Source organism: Mus musculus, chromosome 7 (assembly GCF_000001635.26).
Source record: "Mus musculus strain C57BL/6J chromosome 7, GRCm38.p6 C57BL/6J".
NCBI classification, from domain to species: Eukaryota; Metazoa; Chordata; class Mammalia; order Rodentia; family Muridae; genus Mus; species Mus musculus.
Window position 1 is genome coordinate 98,702,979 of NC_000073.6, and position 26,119 is coordinate 98,729,097.

Consider the following 26,119-nt stretch of genomic DNA (forward strand, 5'->3'; position numbering starts at 1 on the left):
AGACTACGCAGCTGGCCCGACCCTCTCGAGTGCGCATGCCCGCCCGCAGGGACGGTCGCCTGCGAAGAGGGCGGGGGCGGATAGCTGAGGGAAGAGAGGGCACCCTCCAGCGCCAGGGTGCATTGTGGGAAGGAGGCGGTAGCGTCCCGGGCGGGCTGGAGGTGCAGCAGCGGCGGCGGCGGCGGTAAATCCTCCCGGCCGCACACAGCACTGTGGAGCCGCGGCCCCAGCCCAGCCTCGGCCCGCGCGCCCCTCCTGCCCCTCGCGGCTTCGCGCGCCAGCCCCTCCTCCGCGCGCGGCCTTGCGGAGCCGGCCGGCCGGCCCAGCTCCCCTCCCCGGCCCCGCGGGGCGGCCGCGCTGCCCTGACGAGGCGGGGAGGGGAGGGCTGGACCGGCCGGCGGCCGGACGACCATGCCGAACTTCTGCGCTGCCCCCAACTGCACACGGAAGAGCACGCAGTCTGACCTGGCCTTCTTCAGGTTCCCGCGGGACCCGGCCAGGTGAGTGGGGCGCGGAAGCTTCAGGGACTTGCGCGCACGTGCGCTCGCGGGCACCCGGCCCAGTGGGTGCCACCCGGGGGCGCGAAGGCGGATGAAGTGGGCGCTTAGCGCCTTTGGTGGTCCGACGCGGTTCCTTAGCTGTCAAAGAAGTAACCCTTCTCCAGGGCTGTGTTCCCAGGGGCCCTGCCTTCCCCCGCGTCACTGGTCTCTTCTAGGACAGTGTTTCTGTTTGGAGGCGAGCCGCTTTCTTTGATCTTAAATCAGGTCACAACTGCCTCCTTCGGACTTGTCAACCCAGTGTTCAAATGCCGACCGTTACTCATTGTCTCCCTTGGTTGTTGGGACCACAGAGGACAAGTGTGAGGGCGTGGGAATATGGTATTGCAACTTCACTTTTCCTTGGGGTAGTTTATAATCTGGGACGTAGTCTGAGAATCATAGGGACTTAGTGTGATAGACTGCAGGTAGTTCTCAGAGCTCTCCTGTTGGCTCATTCGTTTAAAAATCAGTGCTTAACCATGTTTGAAGTACTCATGTCAGGTGCTGGAGACTCGAGTGAATTTTGTCACGGACGGCAGAAAGCACCTAATCCACAGAGAGAGAGAGCAGATCTATCAACGAGCGCTGAATATAGCATGATATTAATTGAGCAAATATTTATTGAAAGCCGACAGTTGGTAGAAATTGGTCAGAGTATGAGAGTGGGTAACATGAACCAATGAAAATCCCTCTTCTCAGAGGTTACATTCAAGTCTTGGGAAATTGGCAAGTAAAATATTTATAATACCGTGTCCAATAATGAAAAATATCCTGAAGAAAAATACAGCAGGGGTTGGAAGGGCTTTTAGCTAGGGAACAGGTGGAAAGATAGCTCAATGCTGAAGAGCACTTATACTCGCAGAAGGCCTGGGTTCTATACCCACATTAGGTGACTTCAGTTCCAGGGGATTACACAACCTCTTCTGGCCTTCCTGTGTACCAGGTATGCTCAAAGTGCAAAACGCTCGTGCATATACCAGAGCAGATTAAAGAAAAAAGCATAGCCAGGGAGCTGAGCAGTGGACATTGTCTGTTATCCCAGCGCTGAGGAGGCAGGGAGAATTGAGATTTGAAGCAGGCCTGGGTTAGAGTAAGTTCCAGGCCAGTTAGGGCTGTAGTGTGAGTCTTGTCTCATGAACCCGTTTAAAAAAAAAAGTATAAAAAACGGAGGCACAGTTTCTATTTTAAACATAACAGAAAAAAGTCTCACCATAATGAATCTGAACAACAACAAAAAAAAATTGAATTGGGGAAGGGGAGAGCTGTGCAATATGTTGGAAAAGCATCTGGAAACAGTAAGAGTGAAGTCAAGGCATGCTTGCTGATGAGGTTTATATGGGAGACGGAAATTGTTTAGGAAATTGTTGTCCATGGAAGATATTCTGGTGGTTATCCTGAGTGAAGTGGGAGAGTTTAGAGCTGCAAGAGTTCTTAACAGGATTTTTGGCTGCTTGTTAGTTGTAGGGAAGTAAAGATATGAGCAGGAAGACCAAGGGAAGACTGTTGCAATAATCCAGATCAGTAGAAGAGGATGAAGAGGGAAATTGATGCCTTTAGATAAGGTTTGAAGATGAAGCCAACAGGATTTACTAGTAATTTGGATGTCGTTTATAAGAGAAAAGAGTCAAGACTAACTTCTGAGATTATGTGTGGGTATGGGGTGTGTGTATGTGGAGGCCAGAGGGCATCCTGTGTCTTGCTCTATTCCTCCTTTAAGAAGGATCTGACTGAACCTGTAGCCAGATTCAGCCAACCCCAGCAATCCTCCGTCTCCACTCCCCAAAGTGTTAGAGTTACAGAAGTTTTTAACATAAAACAGTTACTGACATAAGAAAGATTGGAGTATTAGTCTGTTCGGAAGATATTATAGTTTGATTTATAGTGTGATACCTGGTAGGCTTGGACAGGCAGAGATGTCTTCAGCCAGAGGATGGAGTTTAGCACTAAAGAACCTGATTAGCATGCATGAGGTTCTCGGTTCTGTCCCCTGTACTGGGGGAAATAGAAATACCTTCATACCACATGTGAAAATGAACTTCATATGGCTGCTTTCTCTTTTTCTACATTGTCATCAATATTTGTCTCTTTTTTCCCCCCTAAGATGGTTTCTCTATGTAACCCTGGCTGTCCTGGAACTTACTCTGTAGAGCAGGAGGTCTGCCTGCTTTTGTCTCCTAAGTGCCGAAATCAAAGGAGTGAGCCACCATGCTTGGAATAGATTTCTGTTTTGGTTTAGATCTCTTTATAAATATGTTTATATATTTGAATCGCCTTTGGATGTGTGGTTGATGGCCTTTTAAAATATATTCATTTTATTAATTTATTTATTGGAGACAAGGTCTCATTCAGTCTAGCCTAGAATTCACTATGTAATCCAGGCAGGCTTTGAACTAGCTGCAATCCTCCTGCTTCAGTCTCCTCAGTGCTGGAATTATAGGCATGAACCACCATGCCTAGCTTGTTTTGATGTTTAATGTTTAGATTTGACAGTCACTTGAAATTTATTTTTGTTTATGTTGTAAAATTACTAGTCAAGGTTTAGTTCATAAAGATATCATATTCAGTATGATTGTTTAAAGGACAAATACATCTTCACTTCTGTTCAAGCTACTTTGAGGTTTTTAAAAGGTTTTTTTTTTTTTTTTCAGTTTAGGGATTCAGTTGAATCAGTAAATCAGTTTGGGGGAAATAATGTGTTTAGAGTTTGTTTTTGTTTTTATGAACTTATGTACCTCTGTTTGTTTTTAAGAGAGACATTATACATCTTTCCCAATATTTATTCCTACATGTATGATATGGAAACACATAGGATTAATCACTTGGGCTTTTCTGTTCCATACTCACTCAGTTCTTGAGTTGATATTGGTATCAAAACACTTTTACCTTAGAGATACTGTGGACAGCAGTGTGTCTGTTTGTGGGATCTCCAGAGATTAAGAATTTACAAATGTAACTATAAGCTGGGTGGTGGTAGCGCACGCCTTTAATCCCAGCACTTGGGAGGGCAGGGGCAGGAGGATTTCTGAGTTCGAGATCAGCCTGGTCTACAGAGTGAGTTCCAGGACAGCCAGGGCTATACAGAGAAACCCTGTCTCAGAAAAGAAAAACAACAACAGCAGCAAATAATAATAATAATAATAATAATAATAATAATAATAATAATAATACATATTTGCCTTAAAACAAAATTTGGATTTTTGAGGTCTCACTATGTGGCATTGCCTGGCTTGGAACTCATTGGGATCTCCCTTCTTCTGCTTTTTAGGTACTAGGATTAAAGGCATGTACTACCATGCCTGGCATAAATTAATTATGTTTTGAAATAGACTCTTCTATATAGCTTGTCTCAAATCCAGAGTCTCCCTGCCTCAACCTCCCAAGTACTGAGAGTATAGGTGTGTGCCACTACGCCCAGCCCAGATGCTAAAATGTAAAGTTTGAGTTTATAGTTCATAATTATATTTTGATTTTATTTATAGATGCCAGAAGTGGGTTGAGAATTGTAGGAGAGCAGACTTAGAAGATAAAACACCAGATCAACTAAATAAACATTATCGACTTTGTGCCAAACACTTTGAGACCTCTATGATTTGTAGAACTGTAAGTAATAGCCAGCTTGGCTTCTCTTCTCTCCTACAGTCTGGTTTGCAGTGTAAATTTTTATTTATTATTGGAATGTTACCTATATCCTACCATTTAAGTTGAAGATAGTTTGGAGTTTAATAGTATCTTGTTCTCAAAAATGTGATTTTTTTTTTTAAAACCCTCAGTTCCTGATGCCCCATCCCCCTTCACTAGAAGTAACAACTTTTAAGTGTATAGAAAATATACTATGGGTATGTATCTCAAGCAGTTTTCCTAGAGTTCTGTTTCTTTAATGTGGTTCTGGGGATAGAACCTGGAGTCTTCTACATTAGGCAAGTGTTTTACCACTGAGTCAGCCCCTGTTCCTCTCTAGAGCATTCTTGTGAATGACAGTTCCATTTAGACCATTGACTTTGTGTTTATGATTTGAATGTCCTCTTAAGAAGCAACACTTATTTTGTTTCCACTATTTAATTTTGGAAGGCTAGCTAAAAGAAGAGTCAGGATCACACAAGTAACATGAAAAATATTCTCCTGCCCCGATTTTTCCCTTGGCCCTGATTTTAAAGATACCAGATCAGGTAGCCTTTTTGAAATCTTACAATTTCTAATGTTCTTGAATTCTGTTATTACTATGATTCATAAAAGCCAGTGCCAGGCAGATTTGATTGACATGTATGAACCACTATAGAAACTAATAAGGAAGAGCTTTGTAAATCCTTAGTGTTCTTACTTTAGTATAACTAACATTTTATGTTAGGTTTGGTATAGAAATAAACTTAAAGGTACACTATATATTACTGTGCAGCAATTTATTTTAATATTTTTTTTCAGATGCATTTTGCAGAGGCATCAGAAAACTAAAGAATGATTGGGTTATTTTATTTCTCAATATTAATTGAAGCAGATACTTGTGAAGTCATTGGGAGGTGAGCCAATTCTGGTTCAACAATTTAATCACAAATACTTGAGGGATTTTTTTATTTTTTTATTTTTTTGCCTTGTTTTATTACAAGTCTAATACTCTTCAGTCCAAAAGTCTCATATGTGTAAAAGGCAAACTACTTTTGTGTTCTTGACATTCAGTAAAAATATCACAAATCATTTTAAAATATACAAGCCTTGCTTTTTATTTTAGTATAGTAAATATCTCTTAATTTTATTGAGAGATAATTTCAATGAGATTAATTTGAAATTTTAAGATATAGCTCACTATTGTAGCTGACTTTATTCAGCGTATATATCAGAAAGATTAGCTAGTTTTGTTTTTCCCAAAAGATTCTTTCATCTTATATAAATTAACCCAAATGTGGGAAAATTTTTTTTCTAAATGTGTAGAACAAGCAGATGTTGAAAGCCAGCTTGTACGATAATTGTATTAAAATATGTAAGCCCTTTGGCTTCATTAGTTTGGCATTTAAGATCTTGTTAACATACATGAGTAGTTCTGCCAAAACCACAATTTTTATTATCTTTGATGCTAGAGTAAGATCAGTGTTGTTCCTTTAAATTGCCAAAGAGTAAACCTTGGTATGGAGTTAAAATTGTTCATGTGAGTTAGATACAATCTTTTGACATATGTATTTATACATTAATATAGAATGTCCCAGTTTTCATTCACAGTCTAGTTTTTCTTATCTTTGCTTTGACTGCTAGATTTAAAATTTTTAAATTGTTTAGAATATCTTATCCCTCCCTCAATCACCCAGCCTTTTGATGTTGACTGTGTTTATTTTGAGACTTTGGCTTAGTGAGAAAGTGGAAAAACTTGGGGAATCATGGAGTTTGCTTTCCTCTGTAGCTTTGTCCACACCAATCCCAACTCAGACTTTCAGGTGACTCAGAGTTCTAGTCCAGCATAGAAGTAGAGTATCACTTAGAACTTACATTTCAGCTTGGCATGGTGACTCATACCTGTAATTCCAGCAGTCGGGACGCGGAGCTAGATGGGATTATGAGTTGAGATCCATCTGAGCAAATACAGTGAGACCATGTCCCAACATACCAAGAAATTAAATATAGTAATAATAATAGTAATAAATTGAGACTTCCTTTTGTCTTCTGTGATGTGTGAGACTGAATTAGAAAACATTTAACTCTGAGTAGCAGTTCTCCCTGAGTATTTCAGTACTCTTTGAATGGAACCCAGAGAATATGTTCCACATACATATATTTTCCCGTGCTGTCTTCCCAATCTCCCTTACCAAGGTAAAAAAAAATTTAGAGAGATCATTTTTTCAGAAGTCAGCTTTGAAATCGGTAGTACCAAAAGTTCTTTCAAATAAAAGTGTGCTTTGTGTTTTTCATTGTAGCTAGAGGGAGAAATAAAAGGCACTGTCTCTTTGAATTAGAGAGCAGGAATAATAGTTATTTATAAGTTACTCTCCTTAATTAATTTCTTGTTGTCTCAGCTTCCTCTTGGCTCACTATAGAAGACTGTCACTGTGTAGGTTTGATTGAGTCCAGCTTCTGGCAAGGCACAAGTAACAAGGCAGAGAGAGTCTCTTCTCCAGTGATAAGACCATTGGGACAAGAAGGGAGTTGAGACATTCCTGATTGAATGGTGGTAGAATTGTGATTATGTATTTTGTTATCCTTAATTTGTTAATCATTTCATTTTGGAAAATATTGAACTGAACCTGACTCATATTTAGAAAAAGAAACTGGAGTCTATAAACAGTGAGTTAATTTAACTAGAGCCTCTTAGTGAGTCATTGGTCAAGTTATTGTTATTTTCACTGTGTCTTGAAATTTCCCGTACTAACAACGGCAGTGGAGTGAACAGCAGGTAAGGAGGGAGCATTGTGATTGAATAAGAAGGGCATAGATAAATTGGAGACGTGATTCCTGTAGACTTGATAGCTCATGGAAGGGCAGAACAGCCATGACCTCCATAAGGGCAGGGAATTTTTCAAGTCTATACTTAGAGACAGGTAAAGAAATACTGGGAAGTCATTAGTGTAGAATTTTATTTACTTTTTTTTTGAAAGACCATCTCTGAATTGATATATTTTCTTTTTCAGAGTCCTTATCGGACAGTCCTTCGAGATAATGCAATACCAACAATATTTGATCTTACCAGTCATTTGAACAACCCGCATAGCAGACACAGAAAACGAATAAAAGAATTGGTATGTCTGGCTCTCCAGCTTTCCCATCTCCATAATCCTATTAAACAGTGTGGAAGCATTTGTTAACAGTTTATCCAAGTTATTCTGCGTCTCACAGGGAGCGTGCAGGGAAATGAGTGCTGGGCTTACTAAGAGTTGGTTAAACTGGAAAGGCTTCTCCAGTACCGCTGGTTGGTGTTGTTGAGTTGGGGTGGACGCACGCTGTTGGCTATGGGCCACTAGCTCCCAGCTTTCCTGAGCTCGGTAGCAAAGAGAACAAAACTGCCGTGTTTCCAGAAGGCAGCACAAAGAAATAAAGAAAAGGACAGTATTAGAAATGGAGATCTAGATTGTTTTAGAGATAAGGATTTCACTGTTATTTTTGACAGGTTCTAGAAAAAGTTGAAAAGGTTTTGCATGTTGTATGCTTCACTCATGTGCTTTCATAATCTCCGGGTACTTTTTAGACTTGATAGCTAAAATAGACTTATTTTTTGTTGACCTTGGGTGAACACAATACTGACACATTGCCACTATCAAGACCCTTTTTGTTTGGATTGGTTTATGTAATTATTAGTGTGCACGCACATATTGCCATGCTATGTATGGAAACCAGAGGACACATTTTAGGAATTGGTCTGTCCTACCTCGTAAGACAGGAGACATTACCTGCTAAGCTAGTTTACTGGCTCAGCTCCTCTTATCTGGTATTGAAGACAAGATCCTGTTAGCTCCTCAGAGGACTGGTTGGTTTGGTTTGGTTCAAGAAAAACTTGCCTGTTGTAGACACTGCTCCTGAAAGTTAGAGGAGACTCACTGAAGTCCTCAGGACTTGGAATGGGTGTGGGGTGGTTTTCTTTGCTTGCCCAGTTTCTCCCTTTTCTCTCTCTTCTTGTGGTTTAATTTTGTTTCCAAAAGTTTATGATCTTTATCTAGAATTTTTTAGTGCTTCTCTTTCTCTGTTCCTGAAACTCCTTCAGCAGTGTTTTGGAGTTGGTAGTTAGTCAGCGTCTACTGTACTTGTTTGCTTCCTAGTGTTCTCTTGATTTGGGGACATACTTTTTTCTAAGCTTCCTGAATGTTTTGGCTCACATGTCTATACCCAAGCCTGTTTGAAGGTGTGATGCTCTCCCTGCTTAGCTGGCAGTATTTTGTAATTTCTCTTAGTTCTTTAGCTACAGCTCTCGTTTTGTTTTTAAAACCTTCTATTTTTTTTTCAACTGTTAAGTGATGCATAGATAGTTTTGTGTGTCTCCATTGTCCTTGAAGTCTGGTGCTATCCTGATTCCCCTCTTCCTGAAGGCTTCCTAAAGTTTTTTATTGTGAACATTTTCATTTTATTGAACTGGCCAGAAATGTAGTCTAATACAGTGCTTGCCTGGCATTTGCAGGGCACTGACTTCAATCTCAAGCACTACCAACCCCCGCCCCTTTTTTTAAACAACAAGTGACATAGTGTATTTTCATTTCCTTTATTATCCAGTCTGTTGACCATTTACATCTCGTGACTTAACCGTACACACTTTAGTTTTGTTTTCCCATCCTTTTCTCTGGCGTCGTTGTAGGTGAGGTGGCCCTCGCACAGCAGTCATCTGCACCAGATTTCTTCTGAGTGCTCTGTCCCACAGTGAAGAGCTCAGCCTCTTCAGGTTTCCAGCTATTGCATCCCTAACTCTGCCTTTCACAGCAGGCAACTTCCACTTGGCGTGCTTTAGCTGCTGCCCTCCGGATTAGGAGGGATGTTCCAGTTAGCCAGCCTGCTAATGCTTCTTGTTAGTAGCAGTGTCCAGAGCTGCCATTAGGTACCAGGCTGTCCGAGGTTCTTGTTGGTACTGTTGTTTTCCTGCCACAGATTATGATATAAATATTAGATAGCCTTGAGGCTCGGAGAGTAAAAGACAGATCTGGAGTTCTTTCTCAGTCTAGCTGTGATTGTATGTTTGGGACACACAGAGTAAGTACACTCTGTGTACTTAATTCTCTTCTGCACTGACGCTGTCACTTTCTGCTTCCTAGGCACTTCTCATTGGTTTTTTTTGTAGGTTCTGTGATGCAGAAGGCTTCTTGTTTTGTGACATCTTTAAGACTAGATTTGGAAGAGGAATCTGCTGTGTCCTCTTGAATTTGATGCTAAGTGCTATGTGTAGTATATCTTCATCCCATTTATTACTTAATACACAGTCATCTAGTTAGGATACTCAGGGAGAAAGTAGGTGAAAGAGCACGCGCTTTCTCTTCTAGTACTTTACTCTAGCTTGGAATCATGAGCACATTACACAGTTGGTTCCCTAGCGTCTGTTTGAAGAATGTGTTCCATATGGAGAATTGATGCTCTTTGGAGCTAAGGATGATGACCAGTTGATTAAAGTGCTTGTATAGCAAGCATGAAGCCCTGGATTCAGTTCCTAGCACCACAGAAGCCAGCACCTGAGAGATGAAGGCAAGAGGATCAGACGTTTAAGGTCATCCTCAGTTACTTAGTGAGTTCAAGACCTGCCTGGAATACATGAGACTTTCCTTAAACAGCAACAGTAACAGAACCCCTCAAACTCTTGAATGAGAAATTTTTTTTTTGCTCAAAACAGCCTGGTATTGATGATTGATGATTGACTAGAAGTGATTTTCTTAAAATGTTTTCTTTTTTAGAGTGAAGATGAAATCAGGACTCTGAAACAGAAAAAAAGTAAGTGATAGTGTTAATGACTCAGCTTCTCAAGGCCTTTTAAGAAGGCCTTGACCTGGTAAGAACAACTAAATATGTTTTCTTTCTACAGCCTCCTTTAAGAGTGAATGTAAAAGAGTGGTTGGCTCTATCCCCGCAGCCTGGAATTATTAGAGACTACAGTCTTTGCTTGGAATTGCTGTGCTATGTACATTGCTGTTGCAGAGCACAGAGGGAGCGAGCACCTTCTGTCCTCGAGGTGCTCTCAGCGTGGTAGTAGTGACAGACCACAGAGTGTCCCAGTACGGAAGGAAAGGCTCCAGTAAAGCCAGCCAGCCCAATTACACCCATGTACCTTGTGGTCCGTATTATTTCTTGGCTTAAGGAATAAATGCTGTGGAGGCAGTTGGTGCATTGGGTGTCATGGTTACAAAGTCTTTTTATGTGCTGATGTGTAAGCTGTGCCATTAAAAGGAGAGGCTGGAAGTTGTTTCTGTTCTTACAGTTGACCCCATTTCTCCTTTAACTTCTCTTGCTACTACAGCTGTGCGTTTGGATTGATGCCATTCTGTCCTTCTGGTACTTTATTTGATTTTCACAGTAGCTCCGTGATAAGTAATACTGTTTTCCTTCTTTGTAGATGAGGAAGGTATTCTATACAATCATAGAGTAGTGTAAAACAAGCTGCTAGATTGAAGTAACCGCATTCCTTTAGATGCCGTTAGGGATTCTGATAGCCTAAGGTGTTTAGCAGGTGAGCCAGAAGAGAGAGCACAGCATTCAGAACTTGCTGACCTCTGAGCTCAGGTGACTGGAAGTGAAGGAGTAAAGGAGGGCAGAGGGGAGGTAAGGATGGCAAGGAAGCAGGCATCCAGGGTAGCCTTTCTTGCTGGGTGGTTATACAAAGGATGGCTGGAGGAGGAACTGGCCCTGGCCTCCCTGAGCCCTGCTGAGCTCTGAGAGCCTGGGATGCCTAGAAGCACGGCTTGCGAAGTCTCAGTCACACTGGACTTTGCTCAGTCCAGGGAACCTGCTTGTCTCTGCCACCTTAGTGCTTTGACTGGAGTATTTGTGCCTTCCCTGCTCGTGTCCTTCATACTCATGTCATTGTCAAATGCAACCTCCTGTTCAGCTGTTGTCCTAGTTAGGGTTTTATGTCTATGAAGAGACACCATGATCACAATTCTTATAAAGGGCAGCATTTAATTGCGGCTAGCTTACAGTTTCAGAGATTCAGTCCATTATCATGGCAGAAAGATTGGCAGCATGTATGCAGGCATGGTACTAGAGGAGCCAAGAGTTCTACCACGTGATCCACAGGCAGCAGAAGGGAACTGTACTGCAATAAGGCTACGTTTCCTAATAGTGGGACTCCCTATGGCCAAATATTCAAGCAATCTATGGGAGCCACTCCTGTTCAAACCACCTCAGATGCTTTCTCAGTGATGCTATATAATTTTTGGTGGCCTTCTCATAGATCTAGACTATAAGAACTTGGTTTTTAATGGTTCTTCGGATTTTAATTCTTTTTCCTGAAGCCATTATTGACCTGCATATCTATAGACAGGACACTTTCCCTGTTCAGATATGAAGAGACTAGGCTGAGCTGGCTAATATTACATTAGCCCCACCCCATCATGAATCTATATATCATCTGGTTTTATAGAACTATCTTACATATAGAAGTGTGACTTAGCTGTTAGATAGAAGTGGTGTGTCTCTGATTTGTGGATTTCATTTCTATCCCTGTAACTGTCTGTATCTGTGGCCTTGGGCAAGTTATTTACAGTCCTTATTTGTCAGAGGGATTGATACCATCTTCCTGAAGAAAGTAACGTGATCCCCGTAAAGTGCTGGCCACAGTGCCTGTAGGAATGGTTGTTCTCCTCACCTTCCTTTTTCTCATGGCATGGATTTTGTTTATTAAAATCTGTCTGCAGCATTTGTCCCTTTCTAACTTATTTTTGTGTCCTACTTTGTTAATGTTCTATTAGTGGTGAATGAATGCATTTGTGGATTTTAAATATTTAGCCAATCAAAAGTAATTTGTTTTGTCGTTTGTGGTTCTTCATGAGTCTGTTTATAAAAGTAACTTTTTGTTTTCCAGTTGAGGAGACTTCTGAACAAGAGCAGGAAACTAACACCAATGCTCAGAACCCCAGTGCAGAAGCGGTGAACCAGCAGGATGCAAATGTGCTGCCTTTAACCCTTGAAGAGAAGGAGAACAAAGAGTACCTCAAGTCTTTATTTGAGATTCTGGTTCTCATGGGAAAGCAGAACATCCCCTTGGATGGGCACGAGGCTGACGAGGTCCCCGAGGGCCTCTTTGCCCCAGACAACTTCCAGGCGCTCCTGGAGTGCCGCATCAACTCTGGCGAGGAGGTCCTAAGGAAGCGCTTTGAGGCCACAGCGGTCAACACATTATTCTGCTCTAAAACTCAGCAGAGGCACATGCTGGAGATCTGTGAGAGCTGCATTCGGGAGGAGACTCTCAGGGAAGTGAGGGACTCACACTTCTTTTCCATTATCACAGACGATGTGGTGGACATAGCAGGAGAAGAGCACCTGCCCGTGCTGGTGAGGTTTGTCGATGACGCCCATAACCTGAGAGAGGAGTTTGTGGGATTTCTGCCGTATGAAGCTGATGCGGAGATTTTGGCTGTGAAATTTCACACTACAATAACTGAGAAATGGGGATTGAATATGGAGTATTGTCGTGGTCAGGCTTACATTGTGTCCAGTGGATTTTCTTCCAAAATGAAAGTTGTTGCTTCAAGACTTTTAGAAAAATATCCCCAGGCTGTCTATACCCTCTGTTCTTCCTGTGCCTTAAATGCATGGTTGGCAAAGTCTGTCCCTGTGATCGGGGTGTCCGTGGCTTTAGGAACCATTGAGGAGGTCTGTTCTTTTTTCCATCGATCACCACAGCTGCTTTTAGAACTTGACAGTGTAATTTCTGTTCTTTTTCAGAATAGTGAAGAACGGGCTAAAGAACTGAAGGAAATTTGTCATTCCCAGTGGACAGGCAGGCATGATGCCTTTGAAATCTTAGTGGATCTCCTACAAGCACTTGTCTTATGTTTAGATGGTATAATAAATAGTGACACAAATGTTAGGTGGAATAACTATATAGCTGGGCGAGCATTTGTCCTCTGTAGTGCAGTGACAGACTTTGATTTCATTGTTACCATTGTTGTTCTTAAAAATGTGTTATCTTTTACAAGAGCCTTTGGGAAGAACCTCCAGGGACAGACCTCTGACGTCTTCTTTGCAGCCAGCAGCCTGACTGCAGTACTGCATTCACTTAATGAGGTCATGGAAAATATTGAAGTTTATCATGAGTTTTGGTTTGAGGAAGCCACAAATTTAGCAACCAAACTTGACATTCAAATGAAACTCCCAGGGAAGTTCCGGAGAGCCCAGCAAGGTAACCTGGAATCTCAGCTAACCTCTGAGAGTTATTATAAAGACACTCTCAGTGTTCCAACAGTAGAGCACATTATTCAGGAACTTAAAGATATTTTCTCTGAACAGCACCTCAAAGCTCTGAAATGCCTATCTCTGGTACCCTCAGTGATGGGGCAGCTCAAATTTAACACATCAGAAGAGCACCATGCTGACATGTACAGAAGTGACCTACCCAACCCTGACACGCTCTCTGCCGAGCTTCACTGTTGGAGAATCAAGTGGAAACACAGAGGGAAAGATATCGAGCTCCCGTCCACCATTTATGAAGCCCTCCATCTTCCTGACATCAAGTTTTTCCCTAATGTATATGCTTTGCTGAAGGTCCTGTGTATTCTCCCTGTGATGAAAGTTGAGAATGAGCGCTATGAAAATGGACGGAAGCGTCTCAAAGCATACCTGCGGAACACTCTGACAGACCAGAGGTCAAGCAATTTGGCTTTGCTTAACATAAATTTTGATATAAAACATGATTTAGATTTAATGGTGGACACATACATCAAACTCTATACAAATAAGTCAGAGCTTCCTACAATTAATTCAGAAACCATTGAAAATACCTAGAAGATTTTAAAAATGGCTGTTATCTTATTTTGCTGTTTGGAAGAAAAGCTGTAAGGTATAGTAGGCCAGATAATGACTTGCTGATAGACCTCCAGTTTAACATACTATTAGCTATTGGTAATCCACGTGTTTAAATGGCCCCTGTTTGAACACTCATGCTTTCAATACCTGTCTGTTCTTCCAGAAGTTGGCATTAGGAGTGCCAAAATACCTCTGCTGGTGGCACTCTGAAAATGTTTTACTTAAAAGTCGTTTTAGGGGCTGGAGAAATGGCTCAGCGGTTAAGAGCACTGACTGCCTTTCCAGAGGTCCTGAGTTCAAGTCCCAGTGACCACATGGTGGCTCACAACCATCTGTAATGGGATCCGATGCCCTCTTCTGGTGTGTCTGAAGAGAGCAACAGTGTACTCATATACGTAAAATAAATAAATCTCTTAAAAAGTCATTTTAGATATGACATTATCACTGTCGATCCAGTTGTCAGTTATTAAGTTATCAGGTCTTTGGAAAATGAATTTTGTGAGAGAAATACATTTTATAATGTGTCATGATGAAAAACACCATTGACTTTGACTTGGAGTTTCAGGTGTTTCCGAGCTGTGGTAGCAGCACTTGGGAGGCAGAGGCATGAGGATGACAGGCTTTAGGCCTGGACCACATAGTGAGCCTGCTTCAAAGAACGAGTGAGGGCTGACTGGGGTGGAGCCTAGTGTGGAGCTCTTGCCTCAGTACTCAAAAGCAAAAAGAACAGCAAAAGTCACAGGAAGTAACGAGCAGCCTTCTGTGTAGATCCTGTCAGGGCAGAAGAACCTCAAAGGAACAAGTTACAGTAGCAGAGCCAGCCCTGCTGCTCCTCACTTGATTGCTGCTGTTTGCATTTCTTTGCTGAGCCCACATTTTCATAGGCTTGTTTGCTATTCACTTGTGCTTCATGGAGAAGAAAGACCCAGAGGCCATCCCTATAGGCAGCTGACTTGTCTGTTGTCTCCTTACATGACTGTGTCTGCTGCCTTGGCTCGGTTATAAGCAAAACCTACAGAAATAAATGTTTTGTGGTTTATCTAAAAATAATACAGAAAATATTGCTGTTATTTTTGGTGAATAAAATCAATTTTGTATAGTTTATTTCAACCTAAATAAAATGTGAATTTTGTTTAAATTTCAGGTGAGGTGTTTTTGGTGGGTCAGAATACATCCTTGTATATTTTCTTAAAATGGTTATTTCATAATCAGCCTCATGCCTTTTACGATTCAAGATGAAGTATTTTCTAGCTTTTCTCTTTTCTTTTTTATTTTTTGTTTGTGTTTTAAAGTGTAGAAAAATAATTAAAATCAAGAAGTTATTAAATGAGGACTGGGGTGGATCTCTTGCTAACATGTGCAAGGCCTAAAAGCAAGCTTTAAGTTTGCTCTTTTAACTGGTTTGCTGTGTATACATTATAGCCCTGCTATAGATTGTTGGGGCTCGTGTTTACTGTTTGTTGCTGGTTAGAATATTGCTGGGTGAATCGCATAATTGCCATAGGGCTATTTTGTGTTGAAGTGAGTTAATGTTATTTGACCTGCAAACAGCAGAATTGGATGCATGCATTGCAGCACTGGGTCAAGCCTGCTGTTTGTATCAAATAAGGACACACTACCTGTGCAGGTTATAAAAAGATGGAATTACTTTGTTGTTAGAGTTCTGTCCTTAACAGAGAGCTGATTAGTCCAGGGTGTCAGTGAAAGAGACCAGAGTTGGCCTGTTGTATGTATCTAGTTCTTGGGACTCTTACAAGTGTTGTGACTACCAGACTACCCAACCCAGGGCTGTTTCCTCCACCTTAAGGTTGTGCTGTGGGGATTAGGTAATTTGTTGTCAATGACCTGCTGCTGCCCAGACTTAATGGCTTAAAGAAACAATTTTACTTTTCACAGTTTTGAGGTTGGTTAAATGATTCTTTGCAAGCATTATGTGGGCTTTCTGCCTTTGGTTGGCAGGTTTGCTGGGTCTGGGTGGGATGGCCAGGTTTCTCCTTGTGGTCCTATACCTTACATCATTGTGGTTCTAGTGTACCAAGATGGCAAGGGAACCTTCAAAATCTGGACTCAGGAACTCACAGAGTATCACTTATACTGCATACTGTCAAAGCAAATTGTTTGGCTACTCTAGATGGAAGGAACAATCAAGCAAGTTGTCTCTGACAGCCCTAGTTGCAAAATGGGTCCTGTTTTCAGTCCACTACAACCATGTGTGCAGAAGCATTTAAAGGTGCCATCTTTGATGTTTGTGTATTCTCTGATTTGGGGCTCTTGGAAAGTGTGAAGGTCTCATTCCTGCCAGGCAGGCATTCTGCCAGAGCTGCACCCTGGCAAAACCCCAGTTAAAAGATGCATACAGCTCTTGTTTCTCTCTTGCTCTCTTGGGCTCTTCCCTTCTTCCCTCCCTTCCCTCCCCCTTTCCACGTGTTCATGGCCAGCCTCTATTTCTCTATTCTCTCCCCCTCTGCCTTTCTCTGCCACTACTACCCTCTTAACTCCCCTTGCCCTAAATAAACTCTATTCTATACTATTTTTAAAAAATGCGTACATGCCGGGTGGGGGGTGGGTGCATGGGGGTTTGAAGCCAGCCTGGCCTACATACTTTCTGACCAGCCAAGGTTACAATAGTGAAACCCAGTTCCAATAAACAGAAAAGGGATTTTCACAAATGTATCCTTGATAAGAGTTTGTGGTGGTTGTACAGATGAGAATTTCTATTTTCTAAAACTAGGTAATTACAAAATGGTAGCTGTGATAACTAATTATGTTACAAATATGCCAAGCTTCTCAACTAAGTATAGGCAGTAACCAAGTGTACTTACCCAAAGAACTTACAACCTAGATTTAGCCTATGAGTTACAACCACATTTTATTTTTTAAATATGTATTTTTATTTTAAATTGTATATATGGGAGGTGGGGGTGTGTGTGTGCATGTGTGAGTACGGGTGCCCCTGGAGTCCAGAAGGTGTTAGAAGCCCTTAAGCTGGAGTTAACAGATGGTTGTGAGCTGCTACATGTGGGTGCTGGGAACTGCCTGGTCTTCTGCAGGAGCAGTAAGCTCTCTTACCCACCCAGCCATTTCTTCAGCCTCCTCATCTGTACTTTTAAATACCCATGCACACAAAATGCACAACTTCAGTCGGTTAGATTTATTAAAGCAAAGGGAACAGAAAGTATCCATGAAAACCTCGTGGAGTTTGAACAAAAAATGTATCTAGACAGCTTGCAAAATGTCATAAGAAATATATTCAGGAATTAACATTTAATTGCAGGAATTTTTGCTCTTGACATTTACTCTCACTTCTGGGAGGAAAGTTACACAGCTGAATCTTACTGCAGGGTGGTGGCCCTATAAAACAGAGGGGAGTAGATCCGTCATCCAAACTTGCGTGTCATTTCTGTTGCATCGTAGGCTCCATGAGGTCAGTAGTAGTATGAGTTGGAAGAGGCCTCCTGGAGACCATTCCTCTGCAGTAGTTTAGCTGGATTTGGTTTGTTTTCATTTCTTCAGAGTGGGGGGCACGTGATTCTTCAGGAACAGGGAAGTTGTCCTTGTCGTGTTTGTTAATATTTATGATACTTAAGAGCTGACAAAGCACCTTCATTATCTCGTTTATTTCCCAGGAAAACTTGGGCAGGTATTAGCCCCATTTTTCAGTTGAGAAAGCAACTGTTCAGAGATAAATTAATTGTCCCAAATTATAGCTAATGAGTGCCAGAACCAGGTACTTCAGCCCAGGCATTTGATCTTAAAATTGATTATGAAGGCCACTTCATTCTTAAGGTTTGTAAAGGAAATATTTGCCTTGGACATAGGCTTCTTTTATGTTCTTGCTTCATCCATTGCCAGCTTTCAGCACAACATTGAAAATGCGCTCATTATAGTTGACATGGGTTCCTTGAAAAACGAAAAAAAAAAAAAAAAAAAAAACAGTTGGAGCCTGCAACTTCTGAGGCTTTACAAACTGGATGTAGGAATGCTGCCGCCTTTGTTCAGCTGCCAAGCCACTACCATAGGGGCTGTGGGTCCAGGTCCATTTATTTCATGAAAGTGGGTGCAGCTTTCTTCCACCATCATCAAATGCTGCACTAGCCAGGAAAAGCAAGGTAATTCTTAGTATAGATTAGCATAAAAATATCTCCTAGAAATTATCAGGAAATAATTACTAACTTAGGAACAATAAGTCTGATCTGTAGGTTGGCAGTTAATTTCCAGACCTGTTTTTATGCCCTTATTTCTCCCTGTGAATGCTATATAAATAGAATACACTACATGCCACTGTATTTGTGTCCATAAATTACTTGGACAGAGTGAACAACAGACTTCAAAACTAAGTAGAGGTAGTAAATCTGCCCCCTTTTTAATGAGTTTAAATTTACAGTAGTAGCTTGAACATCTGGAAGTTTAAAGTCCTAATTCGTTCCAAATGTTCGACAAGGATATACTGCAAAAGAGGATATTGTAATTGAGGGATCAAGAAAACCGTTGACTCAGTCTGAGTCCTTTCTATTTTCTCTGTGTACATTAATCACTTCCCACAAGAGGCTGACAGCAAAGAAGAGCTGGACCCAAATACCAAGTTGACTGCTTACGTGAGTAGCTTTGGCAGGATAGTTGGAGAAGGGGTGCGCTTAAAAGCTGCTGATTAATCTCTGGGATATAGTGGGCAATGCTTTCATTCTCTCGTCTGCTTTATTCATAAGGACGTAAGGATGGGGTGGGGGGTTGAATTATTAAAACTGGACTTAGAAAAGTCACAACTTCTGACTCCTAAATTGTAATTTTGATTAATGGGTCTTGTAATCCAAGAATCTGGTCTGCAGCCAACACCTAGCACTAGACTAAGCATTCATTTAATGTAGTTAACAGGGTCCCCGTGGGATGCTTGTGAGGTGCCGATTTGGTTTTCCTACAGCAGCAGGAGAGTTACCGTTCACAGTAGCAGCCACTGTTAGCCGCTTGGCATATGCCAGGCCTATGCCGAGGCAGTTTTCCTGGCCTGTCTCTTGAAACCTCTACCCCATAAAGAGGACACATATACCCCTTTTCCAGGTGAGAGTCTAAGATTCAGGAGTCACACCAAATGAGCTCTGGAACTCGGATTCCAGCATGGTGTGAAGGTTTGCAACTCTAATGTGTTAACTCTTGCTTGCTTCTTACACTAACTTCAAATATTACATTGGATGGCTGCAGTGTTCCAACTATTTAGCCTCAGGCACCCGCCTAAGTATGATGGGAACAGAGGAAAATGGAACAGAGCCCATGCCCTGGATAGAAAGGTGAATAAGATGCAATCCAGGCTTTGAGTGAGCTCAGTCACATGGGTGAGACAGACATGCAAGCTGGGGACTGCTAGACTCAGGGCTACAGGTAGCCCTGAGTAATGGTGTAATTGACCATCCTAACTGGAGAACATTTCAGAATGTTAGTGCACACTCAAGATAGCATAAGTGGGCTTTTTAGAGTAAAGATGAAAGTCACCTTCACTAACGAAACCTCAGGTTGTGAGAAGAGGATTCTAGCCAGAGTAGGCAGTACCCTGTGTGGCACATCACCAGCCCCTCTGCCCAGCCTTTGTACCTCAGCTTATATGCCACTTTCTGTAGGGGCTTTCCTGGGTCAAGTAGCTCTTACCTATACTCCTGGGTTTGCTGAGGTCATTCACTGATGAAAGCCCTGTGAGAACCCGTGTGGTTGTTGGTTGCTTCTGGCCTGAAGCTCAGAGCATTGGCATCATTGAGTAGATGAACAACAACATATGCCGAAGCTTCTAACAGCACTAGTTTCCCAAACATCTCTGGATTACTGAGCTATGACGGCACATAACCAGCCACTATCATGTCCAGTAAAGATGTAGGGAACAAGTTTGAACTCTCTCTCTCTCTCTCTCTCTCTCTCTCTCTCTCTCTCTCTCTCTTCCTCCTCCTCCTCCTTCTCTCCTCCTCTCTCCCTCCCTCCTTCCCCCTACACCCCCCCCCGGGTGTGTGTGTGTGTGTGTGAGAGAGAGAGAGAGAGAGAGAGCTGCTGGATTTCAGTTCAGTCTACAACAGAATTCTGAAGAAATTTAATATAATACCAGCTGCAGCAACAGGATAGACAGATAAACTTGCTAGTGAGAGTGAGGGCAAACAGGCAAAAAATAAAGTTTCCTTCTTCTACATCCTTTATCTGGTCTGTATCAGGTATGGCCCAGATTTATCATGGGTCTAGCTGTTCCAAATAATCCGATTAAGAAAGCCCAATAGCTCGAGTTTAGTTGATTTCAAATGTAGTCAAGTTGACAACCAAGATTAGCCATTGTGTAAAGTTTGAGAGGCTACATAGACGGCCATTCATTTTACAGGGGACTGGACAGGACAGCTTTCTCCAAATTACACTCTGGATGGTGGCAGGGGCCAGGGGTGAACACAAGTGTCCTGTGAATGCTGTGTTTTGTCATACCACACAGAAGACAGACTGAATCATGTCTTGGCAGGTGAGCAGTGTCTGCCCTTTCAACTCTTACAAGTATAAACAGTAATCTTGGACTGGTGTCAGCTTTACAAGGGAGAGATTTATTAAGCAGGCCAGGGTCTGGGGTTAGTGCTTGTCACACTGCTGGGTTTAGTTACTATAAAAGTTTGCTCTAAAAATATCTGATATTGATTACATCTTTTTAAGAAAAAAAAAAGTGTGTGTGTGCATGAGTTCACTTATGTGTTTCTATAATGCTGTATGTTCTATAATATGCTTTTCTTGTCTTAGACCCCAGTAGCATTCTGAAGGAGAAATATCAGTATTATTTATGACAACATTTTTCTTCAAAAATATTTGTTATTTCAGACCCCTTAGTACACATCATGCCAGCCATTACTCTGGGAGTTTTGTCGGCAAAGATTGGACCCTACAGGCATAATGCTACACTGCTCACTCTCCAAGCCCGAGTGTCTGTTATCTATCACTTTCTCCTAGTTCCCACCCTTACTGCACACCCTAGCCCAACTGCCACCACCTCTTACTTTCCCTTCCAATCTGAGCTTCTTTGCTGATGTGGTCGGCTCAAGAGTTCCTCCACACTGAGGCCACAATCGTGAGTGAGCCCAGCATGAACTACTCTGTGCAGACCAATGGCCTCAGAGTCAATGGTTTTCCTGGGCTTCTCCCTTTCACGGGCCTATGCAGAGAAGCATGTTCAAGATGCACTTGGAAAGCTGTTGGTAGAGCACTTTCCTAGCATAGGAGAGACCTGAACTCAATACCCAAAATTACAAAAACAAAAACAAAAACAAAACAAAACGCAGTATCTAGCAAGCCAACAGCCTCACTCATAGCTTGCTTTTTGTATTATTTACCTCTTTGTGGAGTTTTATCTCCACAGAGGAGTTTTCTCCAGATCAGTGGTTCTCAGCCTGTGGGCCATGACCCCTTTGGGAGTTGCATATCAGATATTTACATTATGATTCACAACAGCAAAATTATAGAATTATGAAGTAGCAGTGAGACAATTTTATGATTAAGGGTCACCACAACACAAGGAACTAACTGATTAAAGGGTCACAGCATTAGGAAGGTTGAGAACCACTGCACTAGCTGCTCCCAAACCAGGCTTCCTTCCCTAGAAATGGCTTCTTCTTACAAGTCTTAGATCTAGAGCCTTTTCACTGTGGCTGTATTCCTAGCTCAAAGCAAGCCTGGAAGGTACCAGCTGCTGTGTGCCTTTCTAGTGAACGAGCAGACAATGGCTTAGAACCAATGGGGAATTCAAAGTGGCTGGGGGATTAGAGGAGAGGAAAGCCACCAGAGACAGGGGAGAAAGGGGTTTGGAAGCTGATCTAAAGCCCTGGAAGTGCTCCTCAGGTCTGCCCATCATTCTCTAGTCAAAGGGTATCAAGAGATGCTGAACTTAGAGACTGTGGACTGGTCAAGATCAGAGACTCGTCCACACAGAGAATGGGGCAGCATCTGTCTACCTTGCAGTTTCTGGGCATGTTTAGAAAGTGAGAGACACAGTCAAACTAAAACATATTTGTCACTGCTAATCATGCTTATTAATAAAGTCTGTGATTGGTATAATCTTTCTCCTAAAATGTTCCTGAGACATGATCCCTCTGGGTCCCCAAGACTCCTTCATACTAATGACCCTGGCATGGGACTCACCACCCTCCCCTGCCATGTAATACCTTTGCATTTACCACAGTCTTACCTCTTCCTTTCCTAGGCAAGGAATCCCTGCCTTGGGCTTTTCTCCTCTTCTCAAACCATAGCCCATATAGTTTTCTTTGCCCTCTTCAGAACCGGCTTCTGTCTGAGCCCCCAACTTTCATCAGAGAATGGTAGCAGACCTGAAACATTGAGTGAAAGCTATGTCCTTCTAAGTGATCTGCTGCCACAGAGTGGCATTTCCCTCAGGGTGACAGCTTCTTTTCCTGCTTTGGGGTTTCCAGGACGAGATGATTAAACTCAAAGGCAGCAGCTGGTGATTTAAAACCTCTAGCAAATTGTGGGCTCACTTAAGGCTAAATTTTCTCTGCATAGCATGGGACTTATTGTCCATGTGTTTAAATAATAGAAACCTGGCAGTCTGCTGGTCAAGAGTCCTCCCACCGAGCCACATCCGAGGGCAGTTAGATCAACTTTTGTCCTTCATACACTTGATACCCACATTTAGGAGGGACAGAATGTTTCTCACATGCCCCCTCTATGCCAGGCAGTGTGAGATGATGTGGGTACATCATCTCATTTAAGGTCCACATACTGATGACATTATTCCTACAAGTCAACCAAATTTCAAAGAGATCACTTGCCTAAGGCCCAAGTCTGTGCAGAGCCAGAGGCCACCATCTGCACTACCATGCGGCCAGGCTCAGTCCTACCACAGGTCTTGAAACTGCACCACAGACTTTATGTCTCCTCAGTCCTCACGATAGCTTCTCAGCTAGAGCTGCCATCCTTGAGAGACTGGCTGAGTGCAGCGTCACTGGGCCTTCGCACATATCTCCTTTCCTCTGTTCCAGTGGCTTTCTCACCAGGGTCCTTGGCATGCCACTGGGCTGGTTGGAGGGATTCTAAGCTTAGCTGTGAAGACTTAAAGAACTGGTAGGGCATGCTGGAAGAGCAAGCCCACAATGCCTGTGTCATCTGTGGGAGGAGAGGTGAGGCTCCTCATTCTTGGTGAGGAAGAAGCTGCTGCCCCTTCCTGCTGAGAGCAGAGGCAGGTCTGGGAGCCGGAGCGAGAGGGTGAGGGTCAGACAGCATCAAGAGGAAGCAGCTGGTTAGATGAAGCCTCACTGTGAGCTGCCTTAGGGTTTTACCTGAGGGAAAAAAAAGGAAGTCCAATCATCTTGGTTCTGAGTTCCAAAGGTTTCAGCCTGTGTCTGGCTGGCTCTCTCATTCCTGAGCCTATGTCAAGGAAGACATCGCACACAGAGACTGCAGAGCAAAGCTGCTCTCCTTGAGGGGACCTGAATCAGGGAGGGTGCAAGGGGCTGTGTACAGGATATTCCCTTCAGAGCATGTCCTAGTGACCGACTTCTAAGCTATTAACATTTTTGCCAAATCCCAGTAGCCTGGTAAACTATGATCTAGTCATGAATTGATCCACTAGGAGTCAAGTTTTTGTATTATTTTACTGGAGTCAAGCCTTTAATGCATGAGCTTTTGTTGAGCATGTAGAGTTCAGCCAAAACAGAAACTGGAACCTTGGGTGAATCATCTTGGCATGCGGCTAACCTGACTGCTTAGCCCCTCTCTGGATATTACCTGTAAAGCAGGAGTGTGCATCTCACCTATGATGAAGGAGAAAATGCCCAAGCCCTCATAACACACTAGTTCTTACTTGAAACACTGACAGAAACTTCTAGAAGGAATTAGAAAGGGTGAGAGGTTCACATTACCTGGAAGTCTTGGATGTCAGAAGCAGGTCAGGATGCCGGATGAAGCGTTAGCAAGATGGAGGAGCAACAGAGCTTAGAGCAGGGGAAGCGATCACTGGGTTCTTCCTCTGGATCTCCCTCCATTCGTGCCTTCAGTCCTCATGGCTCATGGCCCGACCCTGGATTCCAAGAAACCGATGAGACGTATGTTTGATTGAATAATAGTGTTCAAGGGAACTAAAAAGCATTTCTACCACACGTGCACTGGTTTTAAGTTGCAGCTCGAGTCCAAGACATTAAATCAAAGAAAGGGGAATGTGTATCTTAGGCTAGAGAGAATAATGATCTGCCGCTTTAGAGTCAGAAATATGGAATTCAAGACCAGCATCCCAGTTCCCAGTCTCCCACGGACCAGCTTTGTTATTGCAGGCGGGAAACTTGGATGCTCTTCTGATCAGTGCACTCTCATGATGGTGCATAAAGTGCCTGGGTACTGGGGAGAGCAGTTAAGGTTGAAGGTTGATTTGAATCTCAGTGTCCATTCATTTTGGAGAGAGATCTGCCGTAACAGTACTTACCTGATTAGAAGCTGCTGCACTTTCAAAACAACTCAGTGCTTTTTGTCAAGTCAGCCCGAGAGTGGCAATTCTCACCCAGGGTCTACTTTGCCCTTCATGTTGTATTTGCCACTGTCTGCAGACATTTTTGGCTCCCACAGCTGTGGAGACTTCTAGCATCAAAGGAGCAGGGGCCAGGAGCGTTGCAACGAATCCTGCAATGCTGGGGAGTCTCAAATACATGGGACAGTATTAAAACAAGGAGAACACACAAAGCCTAGGTGCCCAGGTTGGAACTCTAGTTGAATATCTTGTTTCCTTGATGTTTGTTCCTCAGTGGCCTTTGCTAAGAGGACTGACATCAGTATCTGCTGCGGTGTGTTGGACAAAAAATAAGGGGGCGGGGACGGTCTGCCAACACACTTGCAGCCAAGCCTGACAGCCCAAGTTTAACCTCAGGACCCATATGGTGGAAAGAGAGAACAACATGCCATATGCGCACACGCGTGCATGCACACACACACACACAATGTAATTTTTAAAAGTTCTGTGAGGGTCCAGTGAAATCCAGAGTATGCTAGCACTATGGAGCAATGGAAAGTCTTTCAAATACACTGTATCCCTCTGATCGCCTCAGACTCGCTGCACTAAGAGAATGTTCTGGAGTGAAGCAATTCTCTCCTGGGCCAGGCTGTAACTCAGCAGCAGGGAGAGGAGAGAGAGGTAGGATTCTCAGCAGCACACTGCAGGTCTGTGGTGTACTGTTTCTTATGTACACCCTCAGCTGTGTATCTAGGAGTCACTCAGGCTGTGCTGCTGTTGTGTGGGTTGTGCTTGCTCTGCACATACCACTTTCCCCAAGGGAGCGCTCAGGAAGTCAATGAGCATGCCTGCTCTGTAAACCCAGCAAAGCAATGCCTTGGCCAGGGACCTGTTCCTGCTCCAGCCTTAGTTTCCTCAATCATGAGATATAAAGATGCTGGATTAGGAGACAGGACCCCAGTGCCTGCTCTAACCATGCAGGGCTGAAAGAATGCTGTCTTTAAGTTATAGTAATACTAGCAAGGACTGTGCCAAGAAATCTACACAACAACTCCTGCACCCCTCAGAACAACCTTTTGAAACATTGGATGTTATGGCTATGAGCTGATGTCGTCAGGGCTCAGAGACTTTAAATGACTTACCCCAGAACCTAGGGCACTAGATATATAGCACTCTTAGCTGGGACAGTCAGTAGCACCCCAAGCCAGAATGCCCCATGATTCTGGCAAGCCAAGGCACCTAATGCTTGTGGCATTTGATGAATGAATGTCAAGGGGAAACCACAAACTAGCTTGTCTCTGAGCTCTGTGCATCCCTTCCTCCCGTCTCCTCGCCTGGCCTTCTGGTGCTTGCTCACTCTTGCCAAAAGCTCAACATCATCTCAGGGGCTAGAGAAGCTGCCCTTCAAGGGTGTTTCATCAACAACCACAGACAGCAGCCTGCCCACAAGTCTGTCAGGTAAACTTACACTGGGCCCAGCACTCGAAGGGCTTGATGACACAGAGCTGAGCAGTCATGGCACCTGACGTGAGGGGCATAGTGTCTGTGGGAGGCAGACTGCTAAGAAGTCTGGCTAGTTCCAGAACATTGAGGTCAAAGCCATCCTTAGAGGAGTAAGGGTTAGCAAAGCCACTACTGGGGATCAGGCTGTTGGGGGGGGGGGGGATCCTGGAGGGGCGTTAAGGCTTCTCTGGGGGAACAGATCGGGGGGGGGGGTGTT

General features: G+C 43.1%; 1 protein-coding gene and 1 long non-coding RNA gene across 5 annotated transcripts; one reads left to right on the top strand and one right to left on the bottom strand.

The window, feature by feature from the left end:
- Positions 1 to 57: 57 nt before the first annotated feature.
- On the top strand, positions 58 to 15,084 carry Thap12 (THAP domain containing 12). 4 transcript variants are annotated; one of them, XM_011241915.3, is made up of 6 exons: positions 58 to 308; positions 394 to 500; positions 4,019 to 4,139; positions 7,148 to 7,255; positions 9,881 to 9,917; positions 12,004 to 15,084. In XM_011241915.3, the coding sequence occupies exons 2-6, from the start codon at positions 412 to 414 to the stop codon at positions 13,923 to 13,925; spliced, it is 2,277 nt and encodes a 758-aa protein (XP_011240217.1). In that variant the 5' UTR covers positions 58 to 308; positions 394 to 411; the 3' UTR covers positions 13,926 to 15,084. The 4 variants fall into 4 exon arrangements, with proteins under 4 accessions (XP_011240217.1, XP_006508287.1, NP_001342043.1 ...); NM_001355114.1 differs by adding an exon at positions 4,959 to 5,053 and having other exon boundaries at positions 269 to 500; XM_006508224.4 differs by having other exon boundaries at positions 59 to 500; positions 9,881 to 9,975.
- Positions 15,085 to 16,377: 1,293 nt separating this feature from the next.
- On the bottom strand, positions 16,378 to 24,112 carry Gm19656. The gene is made up of 3 exons (XR_869811.2): positions 23,822 to 24,112; positions 22,132 to 23,239; positions 16,378 to 18,037 (listed from the first exon to the last, which is right to left on the bottom strand). It is a non-coding gene; the product is annotated as a predicted gene, 19656 (long non-coding RNA).
- Between the last annotated feature and the right edge of the window lie 2,007 nt (positions 24,113 to 26,119).